The 24,100-nt window shown below is 36.6% G+C and overlaps 3 protein-coding genes across 5 annotated transcripts; 2 read left to right on the top strand and 1 right to left on the bottom strand.

Moving 5' to 3' along the window:
- Window positions 1-1,242: 1,242 nt before the first annotated feature.
- On the top strand, window positions 1,243-13,341 carry LOC142626300 (uncharacterized). The gene is made up of 8 exons (XM_075800117.1): window positions 1,243-3,955; window positions 4,950-5,082; window positions 5,199-5,287; window positions 6,052-6,290; window positions 8,444-8,530; window positions 10,467-10,566; window positions 10,712-10,925; window positions 11,015-13,341. Exons 1-8 carry the CDS (start codon window positions 1,697-1,699, stop codon window positions 12,307-12,309), a joined length of 4,416 nt encoding a protein of 1,471 aa, XP_075656232.1. The 5' UTR covers window positions 1,243-1,696; the 3' UTR covers window positions 12,310-13,341.
- A 2,774-nt stretch (window positions 13,342-16,115) lies between these two features.
- On the top strand, window positions 16,116-21,024 carry LOC142623437 (imidazoleglycerol-phosphate dehydratase 1, chloroplastic-like). Its single transcript, XM_075796853.1, has 8 exons — window positions 16,116-16,412; window positions 16,520-16,644; window positions 17,275-17,379; window positions 17,790-17,882; window positions 18,152-18,226; window positions 18,404-18,466; window positions 18,998-19,107; window positions 20,608-21,024. The coding sequence occupies exons 1-8, from the start codon at window positions 16,172-16,174 to the stop codon at window positions 20,633-20,635; spliced, it is 840 nt and encodes a 279-aa protein (XP_075652968.1). The 5' UTR covers window positions 16,116-16,171; the 3' UTR covers window positions 20,636-21,024.
- A 556-nt stretch (window positions 21,025-21,580) lies between these two features.
- LOC142623823 (photosystem II D1 precursor processing protein PSB27-H2, chloroplastic) lies at window positions 21,581-24,071 on the bottom strand. 3 transcript variants are annotated; one of them, XM_075797283.1, is made up of 4 exons: window positions 23,962-24,071; window positions 23,003-23,169; window positions 22,044-22,456; window positions 21,581-21,940 (listed from the first exon to the last, which is right to left on the bottom strand). In XM_075797283.1, the coding sequence occupies exons 2-4, from the start codon at window positions 23,082-23,084 to the stop codon at window positions 21,803-21,805; spliced, it is 633 nt and encodes a 210-aa protein (XP_075653398.1). In that variant the 5' UTR covers window positions 23,085-23,169; window positions 23,962-24,071; the 3' UTR covers window positions 21,581-21,802. The 3 variants fall into 3 exon arrangements, with proteins under 3 accessions (XP_075653398.1, XP_075653400.1, XP_075653399.1); XM_075797285.1 differs by having other exon boundaries at window positions 23,003-23,111; window positions 23,962-23,986; XM_075797284.1 differs by lacking the exon at window positions 23,962-24,071 and adding an exon at window positions 23,730-23,936.
- Window positions 24,072-24,100: the final 29 nt, after the last annotated feature.

The following is a 24,100-nucleotide window of genomic DNA, read 5'->3' as shown; positions in this document are numbered from 1 at the left end:
CAACTTTATAACTTACTAAAATGGTAAACTGTTATTAGAATATAATATCACGGAATTATGAGAGACCCACTTTGATTTCAATCACAACAATAATCATTTAAAAAGTTTTGAAAATTTTGGTGTTTTTTTAAACTTGGTCAAATTTTTTAGCACTAATAACTAAACCTAATCGAAGATGTATTAGCTCATGATATGATATCATATGTTTGATTGGATCCTACGTCATATCATATTTTATACTTTACAGTTTGTTAAAATGGTAAATTGTGATTAGAACAATATCATGGAATTATGAGAGACCCACTTTGATTTCAATCCCAGTAATAATCATTTAAAAAATTGTGAAATTTTTGGTGTTTTAAAAACTTTTTGTCAAATTTTTTAGCTCTAATAACTGAACCTAATCAAAGATTATTAGCTCATAATATGATATCATATGTTGGATGTCATATATCATATTTTATATATGTGTTGTGTGTGTGTGTTGTTGGATGATCATAAATACGCGCGGTTACACGACACGCTTTCATTTACAAAATTACAAATTTTCGTTTAATATACAAAGCGAACCAAAACGACGGTCGTCACATGAAGCTACTAGATTAGTAATCCTCGGTCAAAACCTCAGACGGTTAAAAACATGGAGAGAGTGGAAAAAAAACAGCAAAAAAAATCTCCGTGTTGAACCGTGTGAAAGCACCAAAAATAAATAAAACAACCTAGTTTTTACCAAAACAGTCAAAGGCCCAACGAAAAGAAGAACCTGAGTTAATTATGGGAAACAACAACACAAGCCCAGTCCAAAATCCAAGTCAGATACTATTGTCCGAACCTGACCTCTATCTCTTCACGCGCCATTTTCCGCGCGTGAATTTTCCAATTATATTCCTCGTTATTACCTAACTATATAAAATCACAAAATCAATGCCCAGATATATTCCAAACTGTTAAAACAAAAACAGCTACCTACCTCGTTTTCACCCTCCACGATCTTGCCACGTGGCAATCTAACCCATCAATATCTGTGTTATCCTACGTGGCACGATCAAAGCCGTTGATCAGAACCAGCCCCAGCATCAAATTCCCAGATTTGGAGGGAAAACTGGGAAAAATTAGGAAAAAGAAAAAAAAAAGAAAAAGAAAATTTGATCAAAACTTAAACAGGTAAATATTGAAACTAAAAATTAAAAATTAAAAAGAAAAATATATAAACAAAGCGCAAATAGTTTTAGATTTCATAAAGTACCAAACCAAACCCATAATCTATCTCTCTCTCTCTCTCTCTCTCTTTCTCTCTCTAACTCTCTCTCTCTTGCATACACTCTCTCTCTCTCTCTCTCTCTATGTGATCGATATTTTTGGCCGGAAATTAGTGTCGCCGATCGGAAGAACCGCATCGTCGGTGAAGGAATCGTGGAAATTTCCGGCGAGGTAAGATTTCTTGAAAATTTGAAATCTTCCTTTGCCGTTTTTCACAGTACGGTGACGTGTTTTTTTTTATGATTTACGTGAAATAAAATTTTTTTTTTCGTAAAGCATTTTGGATTGTTTTGGTTCAGATCTGGTTGTTTTTTTGGTACATGAGAGAGAATTAGGGTTTTCCTTTGTGTTTAATCGAGAGGTTTTGGATGGATTTGACCGTTGATTTTGGGAATTAGGGGTTGGTTTTTTTGTTTGTATGTAGATTTTGATGTAGATGGAAGAGGGATTGAGATCTGGTGGCCCTTCGGGGCTAGTGGTGAAGAATAGGAGCTCTTCAGGTTGTTTAATTGTTAGGAAAAAGAGTGGGGATGGAGGGGCTGGTTCTTCGAGTTCTCGAAAGGTTTACGAGCGGAGGAAGGAGAAGAAGAGGTCTAGGTTGGTTTTGAGTGATTCGGGGTCGAGTGACGAGCTTTTGCCCACGCCTCGTCGAAGGGTTGCCCCCGAAACTATTAGGGTTTGCAATGGTTTATCTGCCTATGATAAGGGTATTGGAGAGGAGGGTGGAGTTGTTCGAAAGAGGGATAGGTTGGATCATGTTAGGCATTATGAGGATAGTATGATTGGTAGGAATGGTTTTGATGAGAGCGAGAGGAAGAGGAATAAGATGGATGTGTTTGAGTTCGATGAGTATGACGGGCTTGATGGGGAAAGGATGCGTAGGAAACGTTTCGATGGTAGTGGAATTGAAGTTGGAGGAAGGAGGTATTTTGGATCAATGGATAAGCCTCGGGGTGGGATGGAGAGGGAATATGAAACCGGGCCGGGTAGACATGGTGTTGACAAGAGAAAGAATTTATATTTTGACCGGACAAGTGGCTTGAATTTGGGAGATAATGTTGATAATGGTAGGTTTAAGATGAGTAGAGATGGAGCTCAGCTACCTCAATCATTTTTAAGAGAGAAGTTCGGGAGTCATTCAGATGAGCCGATTAGAGTTCAGGGCAAAAATGGTGTTTTGAAGGTGATGGTAAACAAGAAGAAGAAATTGGGTGGTGGGCCTTTGGAAAATTTTGATCCCCGCAAAGCTGAGGAAAGTAGAAAGAGTTTGAAAACTCCAGATGTTGCTAAAAGGAATATAGTAATTCATTCTTCATCATACCCACCAGAGACAAAACTTATTGAGAAACCAGGTTTATTTGTCCGGCCAGAAAAAAGTCAGCTGGCTTTGCAGAAATCTCTATCAAGTAAGAATATCAAGGGTGTCAAATGGGATTCAGAGGACAGTGATACGTCATTAAAGCTAAGATTGAAGAATGCGGAGGCTCATGATTCTGTGAAGAAGGTAAGTTGCAAAGAAGAAAATACTCCTATGAAAAATGTAAGTTCCAAAGAGGAAAAGACTCCTCCTTGTGAGAAGCTCCCACCAACTGCAATTAAAGAAGGAAAAGTTAGGCGTGGTAGTGGCACAGAAAAGCAAAAACTGCGTGAACGGATTAGAGGGATGCTTCTGGAAGCTGGCTGGACAATAGATTATAGGCCTAGGAGGAACAGAGACTATCTGGATGCTGTGTACATTAATCCCTCAGGAACAGCGTACTGGTCAATCATCAAGGCCTATGATGCACTGCAAAAGCAATTGAAAGATGAGGATGATGAGGCCAAAGCCAGTGGGGACATTGCTTCATTTGCTCCTATAGCAGATGATGTGCTCAGCCAATTAACCAGGAAAACTCGAAAGAAAATTGAGAAAGAACTGAAAAAGAAGCGAAGAGATTACAGTGATAGTGAGAATGAAGCAGAACCTGCTTTGAGAAGATCTGCGAGTACCAAGCATGATGTGGATAGCATGGACAGTGCTAGCCACGAAGAGAAACTAAGCTCCTTCATAAAGCAGGGTGGTAAGTCAATGAAGGGTAGAATGAATGAAAATGGTTCTGCCAGTGTAAACTCAAAAAGTCAGAATTCTATTCATGATAGCATTGAAAAAGCATCCTCTGGATCCAATTCCCGTATACATGGAAGAAAGAGTAGAAAACTTGGCAGATGTACTTTGTTGGTTCGTAGTTCTAAGAAGGGGCAAAACTCGGAAACTGATGGTTTCATTCCATATACTGGAAAACGGACACTACTTTCCTGGCTGATTGACTCTAAAACTGTGGAGTTAAGCCAAAAAGTGCAGTATATGAACCGTCGGCGGACTCGAGTAATGCTGGAGGGTTGGATAACACGAGATGGCATTCATTGTGGTTGCTGTAGTAAAATCCTCACTGTTTCGAAGTTTGAGATTCATGCAGGGAGCAAATTGCGTCAGCCATTTCAACACATATATCTGGATTCTGGGATTTCTCTTCTGCAGTGCCAGATTGACGCATGGAATAGCCAGGAAGAGTCTGAACGCACTGGTTTCCACTCTATAGACATAGATGGAGATGATCCAAATGATGACACTTGTGGCATCTGTGCAGATGGTGGGGATTTGATCTGTTGTGATGGTTGTCCATCAACATTTCATCAGAGTTGCTTGGACATACAGGTGTGTGTACTTGATATTGTTGCACTTGTACTTGTATTAATAACAATGATACCCTTTTAATTTTTTTTTTTCTAGATTTTCCATGATATTCTTTTGTTGGTCATTTGTAATGTTTTTAATTACATATTTATTAAATTGAGGTCTATATTGGAAGGAGAGGATTTAGAGACTTCAAAGATTTCTTTTAATGTTGAGATTTGACAAGTGCAAAAGCTGTTGAATCAAATTATGGCGTCTTTGTTGTGTGATGTGTTCGTCTGGGGTAAATCGTTGAGGGAAGTGAGATTTATTTATTTATTTATTTTAGAAGAAGAGAAGTGAGATATAGGCTGTGTTAGTTTTAGGATTTTGCAGATGGGGGGAAGGCATGGAGGGGGTTGGGAATATCATCTCATCTTTTACTCTTTTAGTGTTAATACTTGAGGGGCACTTGTCCACCGAATATGTTGAATCACTGAATGGTGTGAGTCTTTGTTGTGTGGTTATGGCCAACACTATTGCCTGAAGTGAGCTATGGGTTTTGGTACTTTTAGTTGGTTGTATGGATGGATGGAGGGAGGGATGGAGAGTTGGTACTCTAATGCAAGACTCATAGCCTAAGTTTGTCCTGGTAGTATTTTTTCCTCTATGAAGGAAAATGCAGCTAATAGCTTAACCTAGCTTGCTTGTATGGTTGACTACTTGCAGTATAGTTGTATGATATAATGAAAAAAAATAATTTTTTGATAATTAATATAACGAAAAAATATAAAACCTAATATACAATGTTGGCTGTTTGATGATCTAAACAAGACCTCAGGACTTTTGGGATTAAGATTCTATGCTGGATTTGTTTTCCTCGCAGCTTACCCATATAACCTTGAGTATTTAAATTTTTGGATGACGGTGCATGTTTTGTGGGTTGTTGTTAGCTTTGGGCAGTCAAAGTATTGCTTTACCTTCATTGTTTCCTCCTTTGGTACCTGAGTCAGTCGTATCTTTCTTCTTGTTACAGACACTTCCACCTGGTGATTGGCACTGTCCAAATTGTACATGCAAATTTTGTGGGTTAGTCAGTGTGGGTGCTGCTGAAGGAGATGATTCTACTGCCTCTGCACTACTCAAGTGTAGTTTGTGTGAGAAAAAATGTAAGTTAGTCATCTTTTGCTTCCTCTCTTTGAAGCTTTTTCAATGGATTATATGCTTTTGTTTTTATCAAAATATAGATAATATTTTTGTTGAAATTTAAATTTCTCTTTTGTAGATCATGAATCATGCATGCCAGAGACGGATGCTATTCCTGTTGATTCCAATAATCTAGTCCCTTCCTTTTGTGGGCAAAAATGTAAAGAGGTATCTCTTTTTCATGCTACTGCATTTAAATATCTTAAATTCTTTAAAAGTAATACTTTTTAATAGGGGAAAAAATAGTATAGTTTTAAAAGTATCTATTAAATTGTTTAGTTGGTGTTGCAAAGCACTTTTGAGGCAATTTTGTACCTAATGAGTTGATTAGGATATGGAAATTACTATTTCTTTTATTTTTGACAAAAAATTAGTTAATGCCATGGCTAGTTACCTTTCCCATCTGAAATCTAGCGTTAATGTTGAGTGTCAATGACATATTACAACCTACATGCATTTATTGATACTTTTCCTTGTGATCTTATATAATACACGGATTCTTTTTTAATGGACCTTCTGCTGATCTTGTGTGCAAATCACGTTACCCTATTCTTGATTTAATGTGGCTTCACCCATCAATCTTTATTATTTTTGCATTATTTCTGAGGTTTTAGATCTAATGACATCGGGTATGGGAATTTGTGTGTATTCTCAATTCTGTCCCTTCCAACATTCAAATATCTAGAATTTTCTCTGTAATTTTTTAGACTTTAGGCTACTTCATGTATTTTTTCATGAAGTACTATCGATGCATTAAAATTATTCTTACCTATCAAAAAAAATCTAGAATATTCTCTTTTTGATATTTCACAAATATGGCAGTTTTTTGTTTGGTTTCCTAGTATGTCTCGCTAGCTATAGTTTTATGTATATATCTCTCATTTTACGACATGTATGGCACTGTCTTGAATTGTATTCTGTTGCTTCTACAGATCTTTGAGCATTTGCAGAAGTATCTTGGAGTCAAACATGAACTGGAAGCAGGCTTTTCTTGGTCTCTTATTCATAGAATGGACGAAGACTCAGACACATCTCTTCGAGGGCTTCCTCAGAGGGTGGAAGGCAATTCTAAGCTAGCTGTTGCACTGACTGTTATGGATGAATGCTTTTTGCCAGTTGTTGACAGGAGGAGTGGGGTTAATTTGATACATAATGTTCTTTATAATTGTGGGTAAGTTCTAAATTTTATACTTAAGCTGAAACAATATTGCTTTGGCCAACAGATGACATACCATGTGATCTTCCTGAATACTTCTAACTGTGGCTTTCGTATTTTCTGTCATAAGCTTTTTAGTTTTTTCTGAGCTGTGTGTTAAATCATAAATGACTGCTATTGTTGCTTAGATTGGTTTCTGAGATTTTCTTTCCTCCCTTACCCCCTTCTTTTACTGATTCTTAACTGGCTTAATGTATGTTTAATACGTTCATCTAAGCAGGTTCTATGTTTCTCTCATTGCTAATGAATTTTAACATTTTAATGTTATTTTATTTTTTTACCTATGATTCTAACTAGATTATTTTGTATATAGTGGCATGTACAGTTGTATGCATTCGTAGACATGGATAAATGATATATAATAATCTTCTTTTTTGAATGAACAATCACTTTTATATGCATAAATATGATTTTATTGAATTTGAATGAGCTTATAATAATTTTAGACTCAAGGTATGTCTTTGGAGATCGGTCATCTGAATTTGGATTTTTTTTAATCTTTACAAATTTTCTGTATTATCATGCTGAAATTTTTTTCTCATTGAAAAGTTGACCTTTTATTCACTACTTAGATGGGATATAATGTACATACTTTTAGTCAGAAATAGAATGAGTCACATTTGATGTGGACACGTTGTGTTGAAAATCTGAACTTCTCTAATTGGAGATGTGGAATCCAGAAATATGGCTTTGTGTTTGTGTAGAGCCATTATTTAAATATATATTTGTTTAACCGTATACATATGATAAACAGTTAAAAGTAAAACTAGGAATCTCTATATTTTATGGTGATAACAGTACAACTTTATATCACCATAAAATATAGAGATTCCTAGTTTTACTTTTAACTGTTCATCATATGTATACGGTTAAACAAATATATGTATATGGTGATATAAAGTTGTACTGTTTTTACCTATCAAAAATAAAGTTGTACTGTTATGTTTAGTGACATGAATGGATATAGGTTTCATGTTAACATGCCTTTGTTGAACAAAATGTTGATAGAAGGAAGTGTCCTATATGTTAATTAGAGAAAAATCCTGCTATAAATTAACCTGTCTTAAAATTTAATAATAATAAATTATGGTAATGGGCTCTGGCTCAATGTATATGTGTGTGTGTGTGTGTATTATACTGAATTTTTCCCCCTACATCTATATATCCTCAAACTGAAAACAGTAGTACATTGTCTTTTTTTTATAAGTAATTTCATTAAAAGCCAAAATAGAGTTGCCCAAGTACACGGGCAGTATACAGGAGGCAACTCAAAAACAAGAACAGAAATCAGCAGTGCATTGTTTCTTGAAAAGGATGTAGGAAAGGCACAACACAGATTAGAATGATCCTTTAGCATGCCCACCATCAGTCTGTTATGATGCTTAGACCTGATAATGCAGTATTTTGCAAACAAATTGTACTCTGTCCAGGCTAGTAAAGACGAATTGAGGAAAGACCATGCCACTCGAAAGATGAAGCTTGAAGGTCAGGACTCATTTAGTGTCAAAATTGGGAAGATATATTATAAATGTGTTAAAGTATTGATTGGGATTGGTGTTAGCGTTGAAGTAGCTGAATAGCAAAATAAGCTTTAGTAAAGAAAGGAATCACCCTCAAATTGTGCCCACCTGAATTTTATGGGACTTTAATTTAAGGTTAAGTTGTAGCAAACTTATGTGTGATCAGAAGTTCAATTTGATTGGAAAAGATTGTTGTGATGACACAATTATTTAATGTGATACTGTGCTTTAGCAAGCTCAATGGTATGCCATAGGATACTGGTTCACTTTTTAAGTTTTTGAGCTTTTTGGTCCTCTTATCATTTTGTCTTAATTACTTTTTCTAAGCTGTTTGATGTGTAATTGGTTCTCAACACCGAACCTATTGGTATGTATAATGTGGTTTCTAAGTAAATATTTTACAGTGTGAGCACACATGACTGCTCAGTTTCCTGGAATAAGTTATTCACTTTTCTCAAGTACTTAGGCATAATAAAAGCTGTTACTTATCTTACTGACCATCTATATTATATTCTTTGTGAAACATATGTTGTACCATTTGTCTGAAGGTAATTAGTTTTTCATTTTTCTTTTCTTTTTCTACCCCAGATCAAACTTCAATCGAATAAACTATAGTGGCTTCTACACTGCTATTTTGGAGAGGGGTGATGAAATAATCTGTGCAGCATCTATCAGGTACCATACCCCAAACTTTCATGAGTCACTATTATGTTCTACTTTGTACTTTATTATTTTTTAGCATGGATATAGGAAAATTAATAGAAAAGAGGAAGGTTTTGTAGTAGCAATGATGTGCTACAGAACAGAATTTGTTCGCCCCTTGCCTCTTGGGTGCCTGGGCGAGGAAAAGGATATGGTTTATTATTCCATGCATTTATACAGGATCTAAGTTGAATCAGTAACAATATCCTAATTACTTGATGCTTGGACAAAGTCATTGTGTCTTGGAAAATCATGTGGGACGTGCTTAAGGGAAGCATGCTCTTCCTCCTCTGATCAGGAGGGAGCTCTTCAATTGTATTGGTGTTCTTATGAATGCCTATGTCCAAGAGATTTTCTGTTATTCTGGTCTAGCTGAAGTATTAGGTCCATCACTACTTTTCTTTCCTCTTTTTCTAAGTGAAGCTTTCTTGGGTCAGTGGTTTTCATGTTGGTGTTGTTACATGCACATTTTTAAAAACTAGGCTAGATAAAGAACCGCTTCTGGTCCCGTTTCCAGTTCGGCAGGTTGGTCCAGTCCGGTTTTTATAACTAAGATTTTCCCCCTCAAAAGTTTCATAAAGCTTAAAAGAAATTGGTCAAAACAGTATAAAATCGGTTCTGGTTCCTAGCTTTGACTGGCTCTTGAGCAGATTTCTCATGTTAATTATCCCAATTACCTATGATGTATGTATAAGCCTTTTTAATAGGGTCTCAAGCATAGCTATTAATTATGTACTGTACCAGCTGGAATATGTCTGACCGGTTGCCAAACCAGTGTGCATAAACCCCATGAAATGCACTGCTATAAATTTCGGGCTGCTAGTGTCTTCCTCTTCCAGCCATTTCAGATAATTTTGGATCTTTAGGCCAGTTCCTACCTTTCCGACCGATTTTAAAACTGGACGATTGTTTTATTTTTATTTTTAAATGTCTCGTAATCTCAGTGACCGTGGAGGACATGGGCTGAAGGTAGGCTTTGGCAACCTGCTTCACGAGTCAGTTGTACATTGAGCTCTTGTACTTAGCTTTGGTGGTGGAGGCAGCATTTAGAAAATACCCATCGTTTCTAACACTTAATTAGCCTTAAGATCTCTATTATTGGAAACACGGTTCTATTAGAATAATAATACAAAAAAAGGCCCATCAAAATCAATTTGCAAAATAGGCTTCCCATGTAATTAGATTCATATGCAATCAAGATTTTTTTTCATCTTCCACAGTTCCACTGCCCAAATATGCAAACTGCAAACTGAAACAACACTTTCAATGAAATAACCTCTACCAAGAAGAAAGACTACGATTGAAGAAGATTTCAAATCAAAGCAGCGAGGGAGGAGTAATATTAATTTAGCCCATTTGGATGTGCTTTGTGATTGAGAGAGAGAGAGGAGAGAAGTGTGAGATATACAACAAATGGCTTTCATGTTTATCTCTTGGTCCTTATTTTCTTCTTTTTGCTGTCAGGTGTCTAGTGCCCCCCCCCTTGCTTTCTTTCTCCCCCCCCCCCCACCCCTCCCTTTCATTTAGCTATTTTGAGATCAGTCCTGAAGTTCTTTAAAATTATAGAAAGTTTTTTGGTTAGATACACCAATGCTGACTGGTACTGAAATTTTTTTTTCTCTTGATTTAACCGAAATAGCCTTTGGCATGGTATTTATAACTTTGGTCTTGAGTATTTTGCCTAAATATTAAGTCAAGGAATCTATTTTATGATAATTCTAAAAAACTTGCTCTCTACTTTTCTGCCTTTAGTGGGCCTGTGTGTGTATATATCATTATGTTTTACTGCCGAGTTAAAGTTCTGGTGTGAGAGAGGAATTCCTGTTTGGTGGGTTTTGAGATCTATATGATTTCTGCTTGTGTATGTGGAATGTAATACTTACCATCACAGTGTCTTCTGCCTGGTTAGGTTTCATGGGACTAAGTTAGCAGAGATGCCATTTATTGGAACTCGCCACATATATAGGCGTCAGGGGATGTGCCGTCGGCTTTTTGGCGCTATTGAATCAGTAAGCTACAAGAACTATTTCATTGGTGATTTCACTAGCATGGAAAAGAGATTCAAAATATTGCATCTCTTTATTTATTTATTTTTTAACGTGCTTGCTTTTCGTTTATGTCATTTACTTCATCCTGCTTTTGTCCTATTTGAAGGCTCTCTACTCTCTCAAGGTTGAGAAACTGATTATTCCTGCAATTGCTGAACTCATGAATACATGGACTATGGTTTTTGGCTTCACTCCTCTTGAGGAATCTCTCAGGAAAGAAATGAGATCAATGAATATGTTGGTCTTCCCTGGTACAGATATGTTACAGAAGCTGCTACTGGAGCAAGATAACATGGAGGGGAACATGGCAGCCAGCACAGGTACTGGTTGTGGTGTTTGTTGTCTCTCTCTTTGCTATATAGTTATGGCCTGTTGGTTAAGTTTATATATATACATTTCTTTCCTATAGGTGCAAAGCAGATGGAGTGCAAAATCAAGCTTTCTACTAAGCCTGAGGCGGAAAATAAATCTGATATGGATTCCTTAGCTGGGCATGATTCTAATGGGTGTAACAGCAATGGTTCGGATCTTGCTAAGGAGATAGCTGATGAAGTTGCAGCTGCAGATGATAAATCTGATAAGGACTCCTCTGTTGGGCATGATCCTCATGCGTGTGATGATACTGGTTTGCATGATGCTAATGAGATAACTGATGAAGTTGTGGCTACGGATAATAAATGTGATATGAATTCCTCAGCCGATCTACATGGGTATGGTGATGCTGGTCTGCAAGGTGGTGATGAACTAATGAATGAAGTTGCAGATGCTGACAATAAATCTGATATGGATTCCTCAGCTGGGCGTGACCCTCAGGGGTGTGATAATGCTGGTTTGCATGATGCTAATGATTCTGTGGATAATAAATCTAGGATGGATTCTGCATCTGGGCATGATTCTCAAGGAGGTGATGATACTGGTTTGCCCAGTGCCAATGAGACAGCTGATAATTTTGAAACTGCAGATTCAAGTTGTTTAGATGCTCTTAAACTTAAGATTCCAGCTTTGACTGAGCAGACTGTGTGTTCTGACTCTCTTTCTGGAGACAAGTTAGCAGAGTCTGTTTCTAAGAAGAAACCTGACCCTCCCCCTAGTGTGAGCTATGCTGCTATAGAGATAGGAAATAAACCATTGTTGGATTTTCCTGTCAAAGATAATATGCAGTCTTCTGTCCAATGTCCGCTTGTGCCCTTAAATGATACTCTGGTGATGAGTAGTTCATTAGATGCTTCTGATGAAGTTAAAATTCCTGTTTCAGTTGAGGGGACTGCGTGTTCTGACTCTCATGCAGAGGACAAGTTAGCTCAGTTTGCATCTGGCAGGAAATGTATGTCATCATCTGATATTAGTCATGATGCACTTGAGCTGGAAAACAAACCAGCAATGGATTTTCCTGTTGAAGATCATGCCCAATCTCTTGAAGTGAGTGATTTGGATGGGGTACATGAAATAAATGACATCGACTGTCTTGAGCCCGTTCCTTCTTCAGGAGAAATTTTTGCAGAGAACACCACCAAGGAGATCAATGAAAAGCAAGATGTCTCTGATTCTACACAAAATGGTTCTGGTGAGTGTTCCCTGCAATTTAAATATGATTCAAATATTCAAATTGTGGGTGGGACAGAAGGCACATTACATGCATCTGATTCTGATGACAAGTCTGAGACCGCTGCACGTGAAAGAAAGACTGAATCCAGTTCTGTTTGATATAATTGCAGCATCAATACTGAGTACTCCACTCTACTAATTATATCTCTCAATGGGAGAATGCCTCATTTTTAGAAGATTTTAAGGCTCTGGAGCTAGTGTCTTATCTCCTGATTCAGATAGTGTGAATAAAATCTAAAGAGTCCCAAGGGAAATTCATTTCGCCTCTGGCTTAATTTATGAGTGTAATGTTAAGGTTCTAGATTAACTTTTGTGCATGTCAAGATTAAAGTTTCTCTCAGAAGGTTTTGAAGTCTGCCTTTTGATTTGAGTGATGTAGTGTCATGTGCTCGTCAATGGTGAAGTTGCTGCTTTAGAGACAATGCTCGGAAGTTGGAGGTGATCTTTGTAATGTTCTGGGCGTGTCACCTACCCATGCTTTTTCACGGTGTATATATCTGAATCTGCTGCAGACAAGTTGGGAGTTTCTCTTCAAGCCCTTTATCATTGTGGCATTTTGCATTTTATCTCAGCCATTTCATCACATGATATAGGTGGTGGTACATGATTTATTGTAGATCATCTCAACTACCTTTCCTAAATTCCTAGTGCTCATAATACAGGTCAGCCACAACCTGCTTGCCCAAATTAATTTTGATAGGCTTCTTTTTGAGAGCGACAAAATTTGATGCTGTTTGATGGTACTTAAAAATCGCTCTGAGTTCCTGAGCTGAGATGGAACTTGTTTTAGAAGTTCAATTTGGGACGAGTGTCATGATCTGAAATGAAAAGGGTACTGCTACTGGAAAGTTCTTCAAGGCAAGTAACAAGGATGGGCTAAGCAATGTCAAAAATATTCTTTAGATATGTAGATTTAGTGGACATTAATAATCATATTTCTTTGTATGGCCTTTTCCTTTTCCTCCTAGCTCATCAGATTTTGATTTGGTTGCTCTTGTTACTGTTATATAATCAAGGCAACATTTGGTATTTATTAGGATTTTATGCTATCTCAAACTCTGTGAGCATTTTGTGAATTAGAAGTAAATTGGAGCTCCTTTGTTTATTTCTGAAGGGCTTTAATTGATGAAATTGACATGTATGGAATGTATCATTATTATGCCTACATAGGGCAACGCTATCTTTGCGACTAGTACTATTACATTTGACTTGCCGAGACAAAAGCAGCTGTTGATTCTCAAAAGAATAAACATGATGACTCACAAAAGAATAAACATGCTGTTTTGGTGGGTTATCAAAACAGCATGTTGCTTCTGGCATAGGAAGAAAGATTATGACTCATTCATGGTTTATTAACTTTGACAAAGAATTTGATGAAACGGCTAATTTGCCTCTTTGGTTCATCTGCTGGTGGAACCAATTTGGCCCTGTTGCTGATATTTTCCCCGAGTCTTTGATGGGATCTTACAAGATTTTTAATGACACCCTCAAGACAAATGTTCATAATGCCAAGTTTCCTAATCTCTTGCATTTTGTTAAACGGTTTAGAATCCCTTGGATCTGAAAATGGCAATACTGCAAGGAAGGTGATGTTCTTGCTCAATACTAGTATGTTAAATGGTGGGATAAATTTGGCCATGTTCAACAGATAATTGACAATGTTACCAGGGAAAATTCCCCCAGATCTCTGCCTAGGCAACATTCTCCTGCGCATTTAGTCTACAATGCCACTACGCCATCTACTTCACCCACCAAAGCTACTAGGACGACTTCTCCCTTTGATGACTTGAGCAAGGAGGCTCTCTATGCTCTTCTGGAGAAGAAGATCAAAGAAGAAGAAACCGCTGCAAATAGAAGCTCTGTCGAAGAAGGCTCTGTTGCAGAAAGTCCTTATTACCCCTATCCCCAGCATATCCCAAAGATTGGTTTGGACATGATGAAGAGCATGATGCTCCTGACCTAGGAGCAAATTGATGATACTGTTTGTCTAGCCTTCACAAAGGCCAATGTTGCTACAATGTTCACCTAAGGATAAAGTATTTATTATTACTTTGATTACTGCCTTCACTATTGCTTTATCCACTAATGATGATTCCCTTGTTGACTGCTTTTGGCACAACAGGCCAAACTATATATATATATAACATAGAAAAGAAAACTTGGTCATGGGATCCACTACCAGGGTCAAGAGACGTGCAAGCATGTTTTGTCCAATAGCCTTATATTTCTATATTTTATGCTTGATGAAAATGGGTTGAGTCAATCATTGCAGCTTCTGGAACGATGATAAAAGCAGGTCTATGTTATGGTCTTATGGATGCAACTTGGTCACTTCTCTGAGATGCAGAGAGAGGCAATGGGGATGTACACAGGTGTTATCCCTTACCTTTGTGGCGTGGTACGTCACGTAAAGCGCAGGTGGGGATTTCAAAGGCTTCAGGTGGTGGGAAACCCAGATGTTCCTAACAGGTTGCGAATTGGAGGCTGTAACTATTTCTAGGAAGTGGAGGAATGTTTTGCTCCGGCGTAGAAAGATTAAGATGTAACGTGAATTATTTGCGACTTTGGTGTATACCTATGTGTGTCAAATTCCCGGTTGTTTTTATAGATGTAGCCCATTATAGAAATTCATATGGCTGTGTTCTTTCCCACAAGAATTCTTCTTGTTTCTTCTTTCTCTTTTCCCTATAGCTAAAATAATGAGTGATCATTTTCCATCACAGCTCAATTATCATCTCTATCCAAAGTTTTGCGTGCAAGTGAATAAAATCTTTAGAAGGTTGTTTTTTCAATCATCCGAAAAGAACCCAAGGCATATTTTTCAATCATCCTGAATTGATTGATGCTATACGATCTATATTCTATAGCACATTGAGATAAAAGAGAGAGGAAACTAGAACACGCCTTCCCATTTGTGGTAAATTAAGCAAAAAAGCAAGTAGCACATAGTTGACCAGGAGCCTCCTGGCCTAAGTGTATTCCCAACTCTTCATCCCGAAGAGCTCGGGTTCCGTCTCGGGACCTAATATCCCTTACACTTCACTGTAGCATAATAAAACACTATGAAAATAAATATTACTTGTACCTGTACCTATAATCAGTTGGTTACTATCTTCTTCCTATATTATATAGGAGTTTATAAATCATAATGAATAAATCTATCTAGCAATCTTCTTAAAATGTTGAAGATTAAGTGACAAATAAAAATATTAGCGTTGATAAATGGGTTTGGGGTCACAAAGGAGTAATGGCAATGCAAAGACCCGATTTAACTTATTCACAACCACGAAATTCCCAACCCAACCAAAAGACTCAGATTTATTTATTCATGAATCGAAACAACAAGTGTTATTTGATATCTTATGTATCCGCTACATGCATTATCTCTCTCATATTATGTATATATTGTAGGTGGCTGGAATCTACACAATGTGAGAAAAATGTTGTATGTAATAAATACACAAGATACTTTTTCCACCCAACCTAATTTGAACTCGCCTGCACATAACTACGTACAGGCAGAGAAAAAAGATATCATACAAGTTTGTAGTTACATGTAATGAATACTTGATAAGGCAAAAAAATCACACCATAAATAGCATTGGCTTTAGGTGTGCCAAATACTAAATATTTAGAATTTGGCACATCAAACATCCAAATTCTTGCCTCATGAGGTGTGCGTTTGGTAGTGGCTTAAAAAATTAGTATTTTTTTACTATACGTGTAGTATGGAAAAATATATAATATTTTATAAATGTTATATTAAAATCAAAGAAGTAGGTTTTGGTGTGGTCTAAGAAACCTACTATCTCATCAACGGCAGGCCGTTTATCCTCAATCCTTAAAAAAAAAACAAAAAACACAAAGACAAAAAAGAACACACGACAGTTGAGTATACTTGTACGACATTTTATTTTTATTGACAAAAACACAGAATAATACCCAAGTGGCCACTCTGAACATGGAGCTCGCAGCAACTCATCCTCGTCTTCTTCTTCTTCTTCAAAACCCACTGCTCAAACCGAGGGTTAGGGTTTCTCCCAGACCTCTCTCTCTCACTCTCACTTCAAACTCAATCTCCCCAGTTCATCACTGCCGGCAACTGAGAATGAACATGTCGAAACCCATTTCATGTTCTGCTTCAGCTGAAGACAATGGCTCCACCGCAACCGCAACCGCAACCGCTTCTCCAATCGGCGCTGGTAATGGGAAAAACAAATCTGATCAGATTATATATATTTTGTATTGGGTTTTGATTTTGAGGCTTAAATTGAGAAATTCTTATTTAGTGATTTTTTTTTTGTCACAGTGGCTCGGATTGGAGAGGTGAAGAGGGTGACGAAAGAGACAAATGTGTCAGTGAAAATAAACTTGGATGGTACAGGTGTTGCTGAAAATAATACTGGGATTCCTTTCCTTGATCACATGTTGGATGTTAGTCTTTTTCAGCTTTTGTGATTTATCATTTCTTGATTTTTAGCTCTGTTTCTCAATTTGGGTTTTTAGCTTTTTTTATTTTATTATCAGGGTTGTAAATTTCCAAGTTCAGTTTTTTGAAAACCTTTTAGTGATAACATAATTCCCTCCATTTGTTTTAGCTAGATGTGAGACGTGTGTCATTTATTTGATTGTTTGTGGTTTCTATAAGTTCTTTAAGACTGTCAATTTTTTTAAATGCTGCCAAACATGTCTTACATCTAGGACTGGATTTGAATGGGAGGGCATCCTTTCCAATGTTAGGTATGGTTATGCGCTAATGTTATACCTTAACATCCTAATTAAATTCAACAATGTGGTTGTGTTGGCCAATAAGTGACATGCTTGAATTTAATTGTCGTTGGGAAATATGACACTATTTTTCATTGCCCATATGGAAATGGAGCAAATAACTTTATGATTTTGTAGCTGGACTTCATTTTGTGGCATTTAATGGATTCTTATATTGGGGCAAGGGTTGGTGGGTTTGTTAAAGATTTATTCATTTGGTGTTGTGGTTTTATTGTGTAAGATTTTGAGTCTGATGTGCTGCTGTTTGTTAATTGTATTTATTTATTTTTTTGTTAGCAACTTGCTTCGCATGGGCTGTTTGATGTGCACATTAAGGCCACTGGTGATATCCACATTGATGATCATCACACAAATGAAGATGTTGCTCTTGCCATTGGAACGGTACTTGAAAAACATTACATCATATGTTTTTGTTATTCCTATGGCTTTTCTAGTGTTAAGCTGAATTCCTTGCAGTCCTTCCCCTTTATATATATATATATATATATATATATATATATATATTGGTGGCATATAAAGTAAACTATTTATGTATTTGGTGGGATTCAAATAACTTTACTTGTTTCACTAATTTGAGTCATTTAGCCAGTTTTACATCTAGCCTGATATCTCTTTGAATTAGTTTTGATTATATATACTTATGCTTACTTGAGAATGTAACATATAACATGGTGGATTAATTTAATTTAGGATACGTCCAAAGGCTTTTGCTTCAACTGCTTCATATTTAGATCCACCTGTTGATATCTCTGTATATGTGTTATAATAAGTTAGTTTTGCTTGGCCTGCAGGCTTGTTTGCAGGCACTTGGTGATAGGAAAGGAATAAATCGGTTTGGTGACTTCTCAGCTCCTCTTGATGAAGCGCTAATACATGTTGCATTGGTATGTTCAACTTTTGATTGTTTCATATGAAGTAAACATGTAAATATGTTTTAGGTGTCAAAAAATTGACTGATGTTGTGATTGATCTTTATGTTTGTCCTTGGGGGTTGAGCTTATAGTGCTGATTTCCATGTAATGATTAAAGTTTACACCAGATTAAAGTATCAACTCTATCTCTAGTTTCCAGTGTCGTCTCTAACCATGCTTATTTATTTATATTCTCTGGAAATCTAAAATAATGGCTTATTTTGAGGACGTTGTTTTTTCAGGATTTATCTGGCCGACCGTATTTAGGTTATGATTTGCAAATACCTACTCAGAGAGTTGGAACATATGACACTCAGGTAGGACTCCTATTTGTTTACTCCGACAATTAAGAAATTTGATGTCACCAATTGTTATTTGTCTCTAGCACAGTGGTGGAACTTCCTACTGAGATATTGACATAATGTGACATGTTTGCACCTTTGGAAATTCTGCAATCTTATATAGTTTAGCTATTGCGTGAATTTTATTTGTAGTTGGTGGAGCACTTTTTCCAATCACTGGTGAATACTTCTGGCATGACACTTCACATCCGGCAGGTAATAATACTGGGAGCTTCTTAACCTTGTCATGGTTGATATAAATCTACTGTTTTTTTTTTCCAACATAGTTTACCAAAATAATGCCATCTTCGTGCTCTTTGTATTGGGGTCAACTGGGTATCCTTCCAATTATTTTTTATGCAATTGAATATGAATTTTTTTTTTTTTGGGAGGATTTTCATGCACTTTCTTTAAATTCCTATATTCTATGTTTTTCTTAGTTGTGTCCATGATTTCTATTTAGAATAAACTGAATTTTTTTTTTCAAAGTTTCTGAAGTACCTTTTTAAAAAGAAAAAGAAAAATTCAGTATTAACATATTATTAAAAAATAGAAAAGGGCAAAGCCCAAGTGCATAAGAAGTATGAAAAGACACTCCACCCAGAAAAATAAATAAATAAATGAAAAAAAAAATCAACTCCTAAATTACACAACATCCAAGAGTTCTAAAGAAATTCAGTGACATTTATATTTTTCACTCAAGAGTTAAGTTTCTAATAGATTTTTTTGATTTTGGTTGAGCACCAGCTTGCTGGAAGAAACTCTCACCACATAATTGAAGCAACCTTCAAAGCTTTTGCAAGAGCTCTTCGACAAGCAACAGAATATGACCCTCGCCGCGGTGGGACTGTTCCAAGGTTTGTTATTTTCCTGTTTAATCTAAATTTCCATCATCATTGCCATTGGTTTTTGGATCCAATAACATCTACTCTTCCTAAAACAAATGGTGGAGGAAAGTCATGAATTCAATCCATCTCTGTTCCCTGTAATTTCTGCAAGGTTTGATTTTTTTTTTTTAATTGAACCTATGGAGATGACAAATGGTTCTAATTGTAGAATAGAACTACTCTTGATTTACTTGAATTATTTTATTTATTTCTTGATGTTAGAGCTAACCACTTGCTTTGAAATCATTTCCTTGGTCCATTTCATCTTTGGCTGTTACTTCTTGAGCTGGGTTCTGTAGAATTTCTGACCTTTTAGTATCTATGTGTAAGAGATTCTGAGGTTTAGTTGCAGCAACTTGTTCAGAATAGGGTGGTCCTCAAATCTTTTTCTATGGTCATGTTTTCTGCCAATTGTGTGGTACAAGGATAAGGAATTTTCTCACATGATTTATAATACACACACTCACTGTTTATTCTCTCTCTCTCTCTCTCTCATTTTTTTTTTCCTTGTACTAGTAGACAGTCCTTTTGTTCATTTATTTTACACACTTAAAAACTTTTTATCCTGACTCACAAAAGAAATTTCACTGTACTATAAGTATTTTAAAAGTATTTAGTTAATTTTACTCTAAGACTAAGTGAAACTTTATTACCAAATTTCCAAGAAGTTTAAATTACTATTTGATTAAAATTCTGTTACTAAAAGTTTGGGGAAAAAAGTTTAGAAGAAATTTCGTTATTTACTTTACACTATTTTAATCATCTACCAACACATGAGCCAAAAGAATGTTTTCACTGATGTTCCTCTGCCTTTAATGAAAGCCGACTGATGGGGACCCACCAACTCATCAAGCACTTCCCTAAGCCGATGCCAAAAAATTTTCGAGATTTTCTTTACGAGCATGTTGCACAATGAAATAGGTCTGAACTCCTCAAAGACCTCCGGGTTATCCACCTTAGGGATCAGCTCAAGGAAAGTGGAGTTGACCTGTTTTAACAGCTTTCCACTTCGAAAGAAGTTCGATACAGCCTTGCACACATCATGTTTGATGATTCCCCAACAGACCTGAAAAAGTGGGCATTGAATCCACCCAGACCCGGGGCTTTCTCTGGGTTAAAACTCAGCACAATCTTCTCGATTTCATCCGCCGTGACCTGTCGAATTAATCCTAGCTACTGATCCTCAGTAAGGACTCTCTCAAACTGAAAATTGCTGTTTACATTGCAAGATCTGATCTGTCCCAAGATGTTTTGGAAATGAGAAACTAGTACATTAAAAATAATGCTGTTATATAACTGTTTTATTTCATTTTTACTTTTCATGTGAATTTTAATTAACCCATGCATCGCATGGGCTTATTATTAGTATGTGCTTGCTTCTATGTGACGAATTCTTTGAAAACTAGTACATTAAAAAAAAAGTGTCTTGTGAAACAAAATCTAAATACTTGATGCATTTGATTGTTGCAGTTCAAAAGGTGTGCTGTCCCGTTCTTGATGCTAGAGGTAGATAATGTTGGGCTTAAGGTGGTTTAAGTTAAACCTATATCCTCATTTTCCTCAAGCATGCTTTGGGGATAATCAGGTTGATGATCCCACATGTAATGTATTGTTGATTATCAGTCGAAGCTACACCATGTTGAAACAAAGCAAAATACAAATCTGGATGCTACCACTGGAGGGATGGGTGTCAAACAGAGAAACTATAAGGGAAGATAGTTGCTTGTATGAATTGTTCTGTACCTCACAGTCTATTGATCAATAATAAATCATCAGTTTTAAATTTCCATGCTCTGATTTATCCATTTGTTTTTGAGATCTGTCAATCAATGAACTCATTGCAGATTTATCCATGTGCAATCAAATAAGGTTGGTTTTAGTGCTCCATTGTGTTAAGTTTTGTGTAGCATTTTTTAGCTGAGTACATTTCATTTTTTCACAATATTTAGAGAACTCATAACTTTTATACGATCATTTCTGGATTTTATGACTAACCTCCCCGTTTTGCAGTTAATAGGTAATTTGGTGACGTTTGTACTGCCCTGAATGTTGGATGTGGTATTTGGCATGAGTTTATTTCTTATCCCTGTTGGTTGTCCCTCTGGGACCATGGGCTTGATTAATTTATCACCCTATTGGGCCCCTTTGGGTGACTATGGAAATTTTCTTTATGTGCTGCAAATCAAAGCCTGAGAGACCTAGAGGCTTAACTTAGCAGCAAGAGCTTACAGGTTTATTGAAATTTGGAATTAGTCACCTTTGAAGATATGCTTGGGTTAAATATAAAGTTTGAGGGCACCGTTCCCTTATAGAGGTCACCATTTTAACCCCTATTCCGGTGACCAAGAAGAGTAAATAACAAAGACTTCAGCTATCTTTCTCAATCTAACTTGTTCTTGAACTCTTCCTTTCCTTCCATGGTCATTATGTCTACAGTGACATGTTTTTGCTGCTTCCAAATAATATATTGAAAAAACAAAGAAAATTTGTAAGAATTCCTGGCAGGCAGCACATACAAGTTCTGTCGAAGTACCAACTATAGCAAATGCGCATAATTTTGCTTGAACAAATAAATACACAAAAACTTTAAGAGTAGTATATTGGATACCCTTCAGTTCTTGTTTACTACATATTCATCTGGCCAAAATAAAAAATGGCTCATGTCTTACAAGGACCCTTCAGCTGCATTCAGGTCATCTAATATCTCGGACTTAACCTTTTCTGGCAAAGCAGCAGATGGGCCGGCCTTTGAGTAGAAGCTGGCTAATGATCTAATAGCTTTCTCTATCACAACATATGATTCCTACAAGTGAGGCACCAAATTGTGTATTCATTAGTTATCATCTAACAAAAACATGACAAATCCTTGTGTGCTTTCTAAGTCTTCTAAGTTTAGTCAAAAGTACCTCTTGAACCACAGTTTGTTGTCCTCTCCAATTGCTCAAATACTCTCGAATTGACTCCTTTGCTGCATCTGCTGTGCGTCTAAACTTAGCAATATCTTTTGGGTCTTCCTTTAAGGACTCCCGCAGTGTCTTCACAACCTCTCTCGCTGACTTCAAGTAGGCCTTTGGCAACAATTTACCAGACTTAGTCTTCTCATTGGGATCAAATAGCGATGTGATGGCCCCTATAACTCCTGTATCCTCTTCCTCTTGGCCATTTGACTTGTCTTCAGCCCAAACAACCGGTGGCGTCAAGCCATAGTTGAAGGTCAGTGTGGTAACCAATGACACACCAGTACACCCTATAATATGCCGGCGACTTGATGTAGTTTCTTGAGAGGATGGCCCAACATGACACCTTGGTTGCAGTTTATCTGTTATGTTTCAGAAAACAGCAAAGCCAGAAAAGCAACATAATGAGTAACAAACGACTAAATTAGGACAGAATCTTATGAAATTCTTGTTATAAATATGACATGTAGTATAATTGATTGGGACCATGCCTCCTGAAGCAAAGGTCACTAGTTTGAATCGTCCCTTCCCAATTGGGGGCAACACTCACTTATCCAAAAAAATTGACAAGAGTGGAATATGTAATGCAGGAATATGTGGTTTGTAAGTGAAGAAATGGTGTAAGCGACATTGTAAGAGATGAAATCTGGAACCATCTTCTTCTACAACATTCATACTCATACCTTTAACAAAGAAGGAGCTGTTTGCTGTCACAAAAACGCTGGGAAGAATAAAATCTAAAGTTGAAAAATGCAGGATCCAATAACAATTACAAATGATCTGCTCAACTTTCACCTTAAATACTTTCAACTTAGGACAAATGCCTGAGCCCACTTCATCCTGGACCCTATCCATGCTACTAACCAAAGGAAATTAAAGAGAAAAGACATAGATATCATGTCACTTACACTCATTGTCAGGTTTCAAAATATTCTTAATTCTTTTGAACAGTACAGAGGGGCAAGTCTTGGGTGCAAGAAAAACTTCCATCCTTGTTTAATAATAAAAACTCGCATTCTACAAAACAGCAGCAGTGGCCTGAATCATGCTCTACCCCATGTTTACACCAATTCACCTTCACAGCATCTAAATTAGTTACAAACAATGTTTCTCATAAACTTAAATTTCAAAAAACAATAAACAACCCTTTCTTTCCTAGTGCCCTGCAGCTTACTTTTCAGCTTATTGAATATGTTGTCATCTGAAAAAGTTGTACCTAAGAAAAAAGGGAGGACTAAATATTCATTTGAATGATTTTATTTTCATCCACTTATTTGTTTTTACTATGTAAAAATACAATTGTGCAGAGGGGGAAATTTGAGGCTTTAAAAAGTTGGGCGAGGCTTGCATCCAATGTATTGGAGTACTGGCCGGAACATGGACACGACACATGTCAAAATTGGCATATGTTGGTCCCATATCCCATTCAGTACTCTAGTGCACTGGATAGACCAGAGCACTAGAGGGAAGCCTAACCTTAAAAACTGTACCTAATAAACAAACAAATAAGCAGATGGATATATAAACTCATCTAAACGAGCTCAAAGCCAAAATTTGAAAAGGTGCAGTTTCAAACAGTGGTACACTGTTTAATCTATATTTTTCAATGGCATATGCAAAAACAAATACACTTACATGTGTGCATATATCAAAGAGAGAAAAATGCTGAGTGCTGCTAATATTGATGCTTTTGCAGAGTTAAAACTCATCCAAATAACAACTAACTTTTAAGTTCCTTAACAACATAGTCCCCAAAACCAAAAGAGTTCAACAATTTATCAGCAAAAAGCACTCTGCATATATCTAAAAATAGAAATATTAAGAGGTAAAATTAAGTGAGTATTTGAGAAAATACACTATTGCTCACCTGGTGTGTGCTGCTTAACCACTCGAAGGCTTTATCTTTGCAATCTCTGCCTTTTATCCAGAGGGATACAAGAAGTACTTTTGGAAAAAGATTAAGGGCCCAATAGTCATTCTTCGCCACACAAAATTACAGGAATACC

The sequence above is a fragment of the Castanea sativa genome, chromosome 2, assembly GCF_040712315.1.
Source record: "Castanea sativa cultivar Marrone di Chiusa Pesio chromosome 2, ASM4071231v1".
Classification (NCBI taxonomy): Eukaryota; Viridiplantae; Streptophyta; class Magnoliopsida; order Fagales; family Fagaceae; genus Castanea; species Castanea sativa.
Note: the sequence above shows the minus strand (reverse complement) of the source record. Positions and strands in the feature narration are given on the sequence as shown.

Excerpts from the sequence above, each read along its gene's own strand:
- LOC142626300 (XM_075800117.1), top strand. The coding sequence starts at position 1,697 with ATGGAAGAGGGATTGAGATCTGGTGGCCCTTCGGGGCTAGTGGTGAAG. Across the intron at positions 8,531-10,466 it reads ATCTGTGCAGCATCTATCAG|GTTTCATGGGACTAAGTTAG; the intron begins GTACCATACCCC and ends CTGCCTGGTTAG. Across the intron at positions 10,926-11,014 it reads GAACATGGCAGCCAGCACAG|GTGCAAAGCAGATGGAGTGC; the intron begins GTACTGGTTGTG and ends TCTTTCCTATAG.
- LOC142623437 (XM_075796853.1), top strand. The coding sequence starts at position 16,172 with ATGGAGCTCGCAGCAACTCATCCTCGTCTTCTTCTTCTTCTTCAAAAC. Across the intron at positions 17,380-17,789 it reads TTGCTCTTGCCATTGGAACG|GCTTGTTTGCAGGCACTTGG; the intron begins GTACTTGAAAAA and ends CTTGGCCTGCAG. Across the intron at positions 18,467-18,997 it reads TGACACTTCACATCCGGCAG|CTTGCTGGAAGAAACTCTCA; the intron begins GTAATAATACTG and ends GTTGAGCACCAG.
- LOC142623823 (XM_075797283.1), bottom strand. The coding sequence starts at position 23,084 with ATGGAAGTTTTTCTTGCACCCAAGACTTGCCCCTCTGTACTGTTCAAA. Across the intron at positions 22,457-23,002 it reads TTTGAAACCTGACAATGAGT|ATAAACTGCAACCAAGGTGT; the intron begins GTAAGTGACATG and ends GAAACATAACAG. Across the intron at positions 21,941-22,043 it reads AACAAACTGTGGTTCAAGAG|GAATCATATGTTGTGATAGA; the intron begins GTACTTTTGACT and ends CCTCACTTGTAG.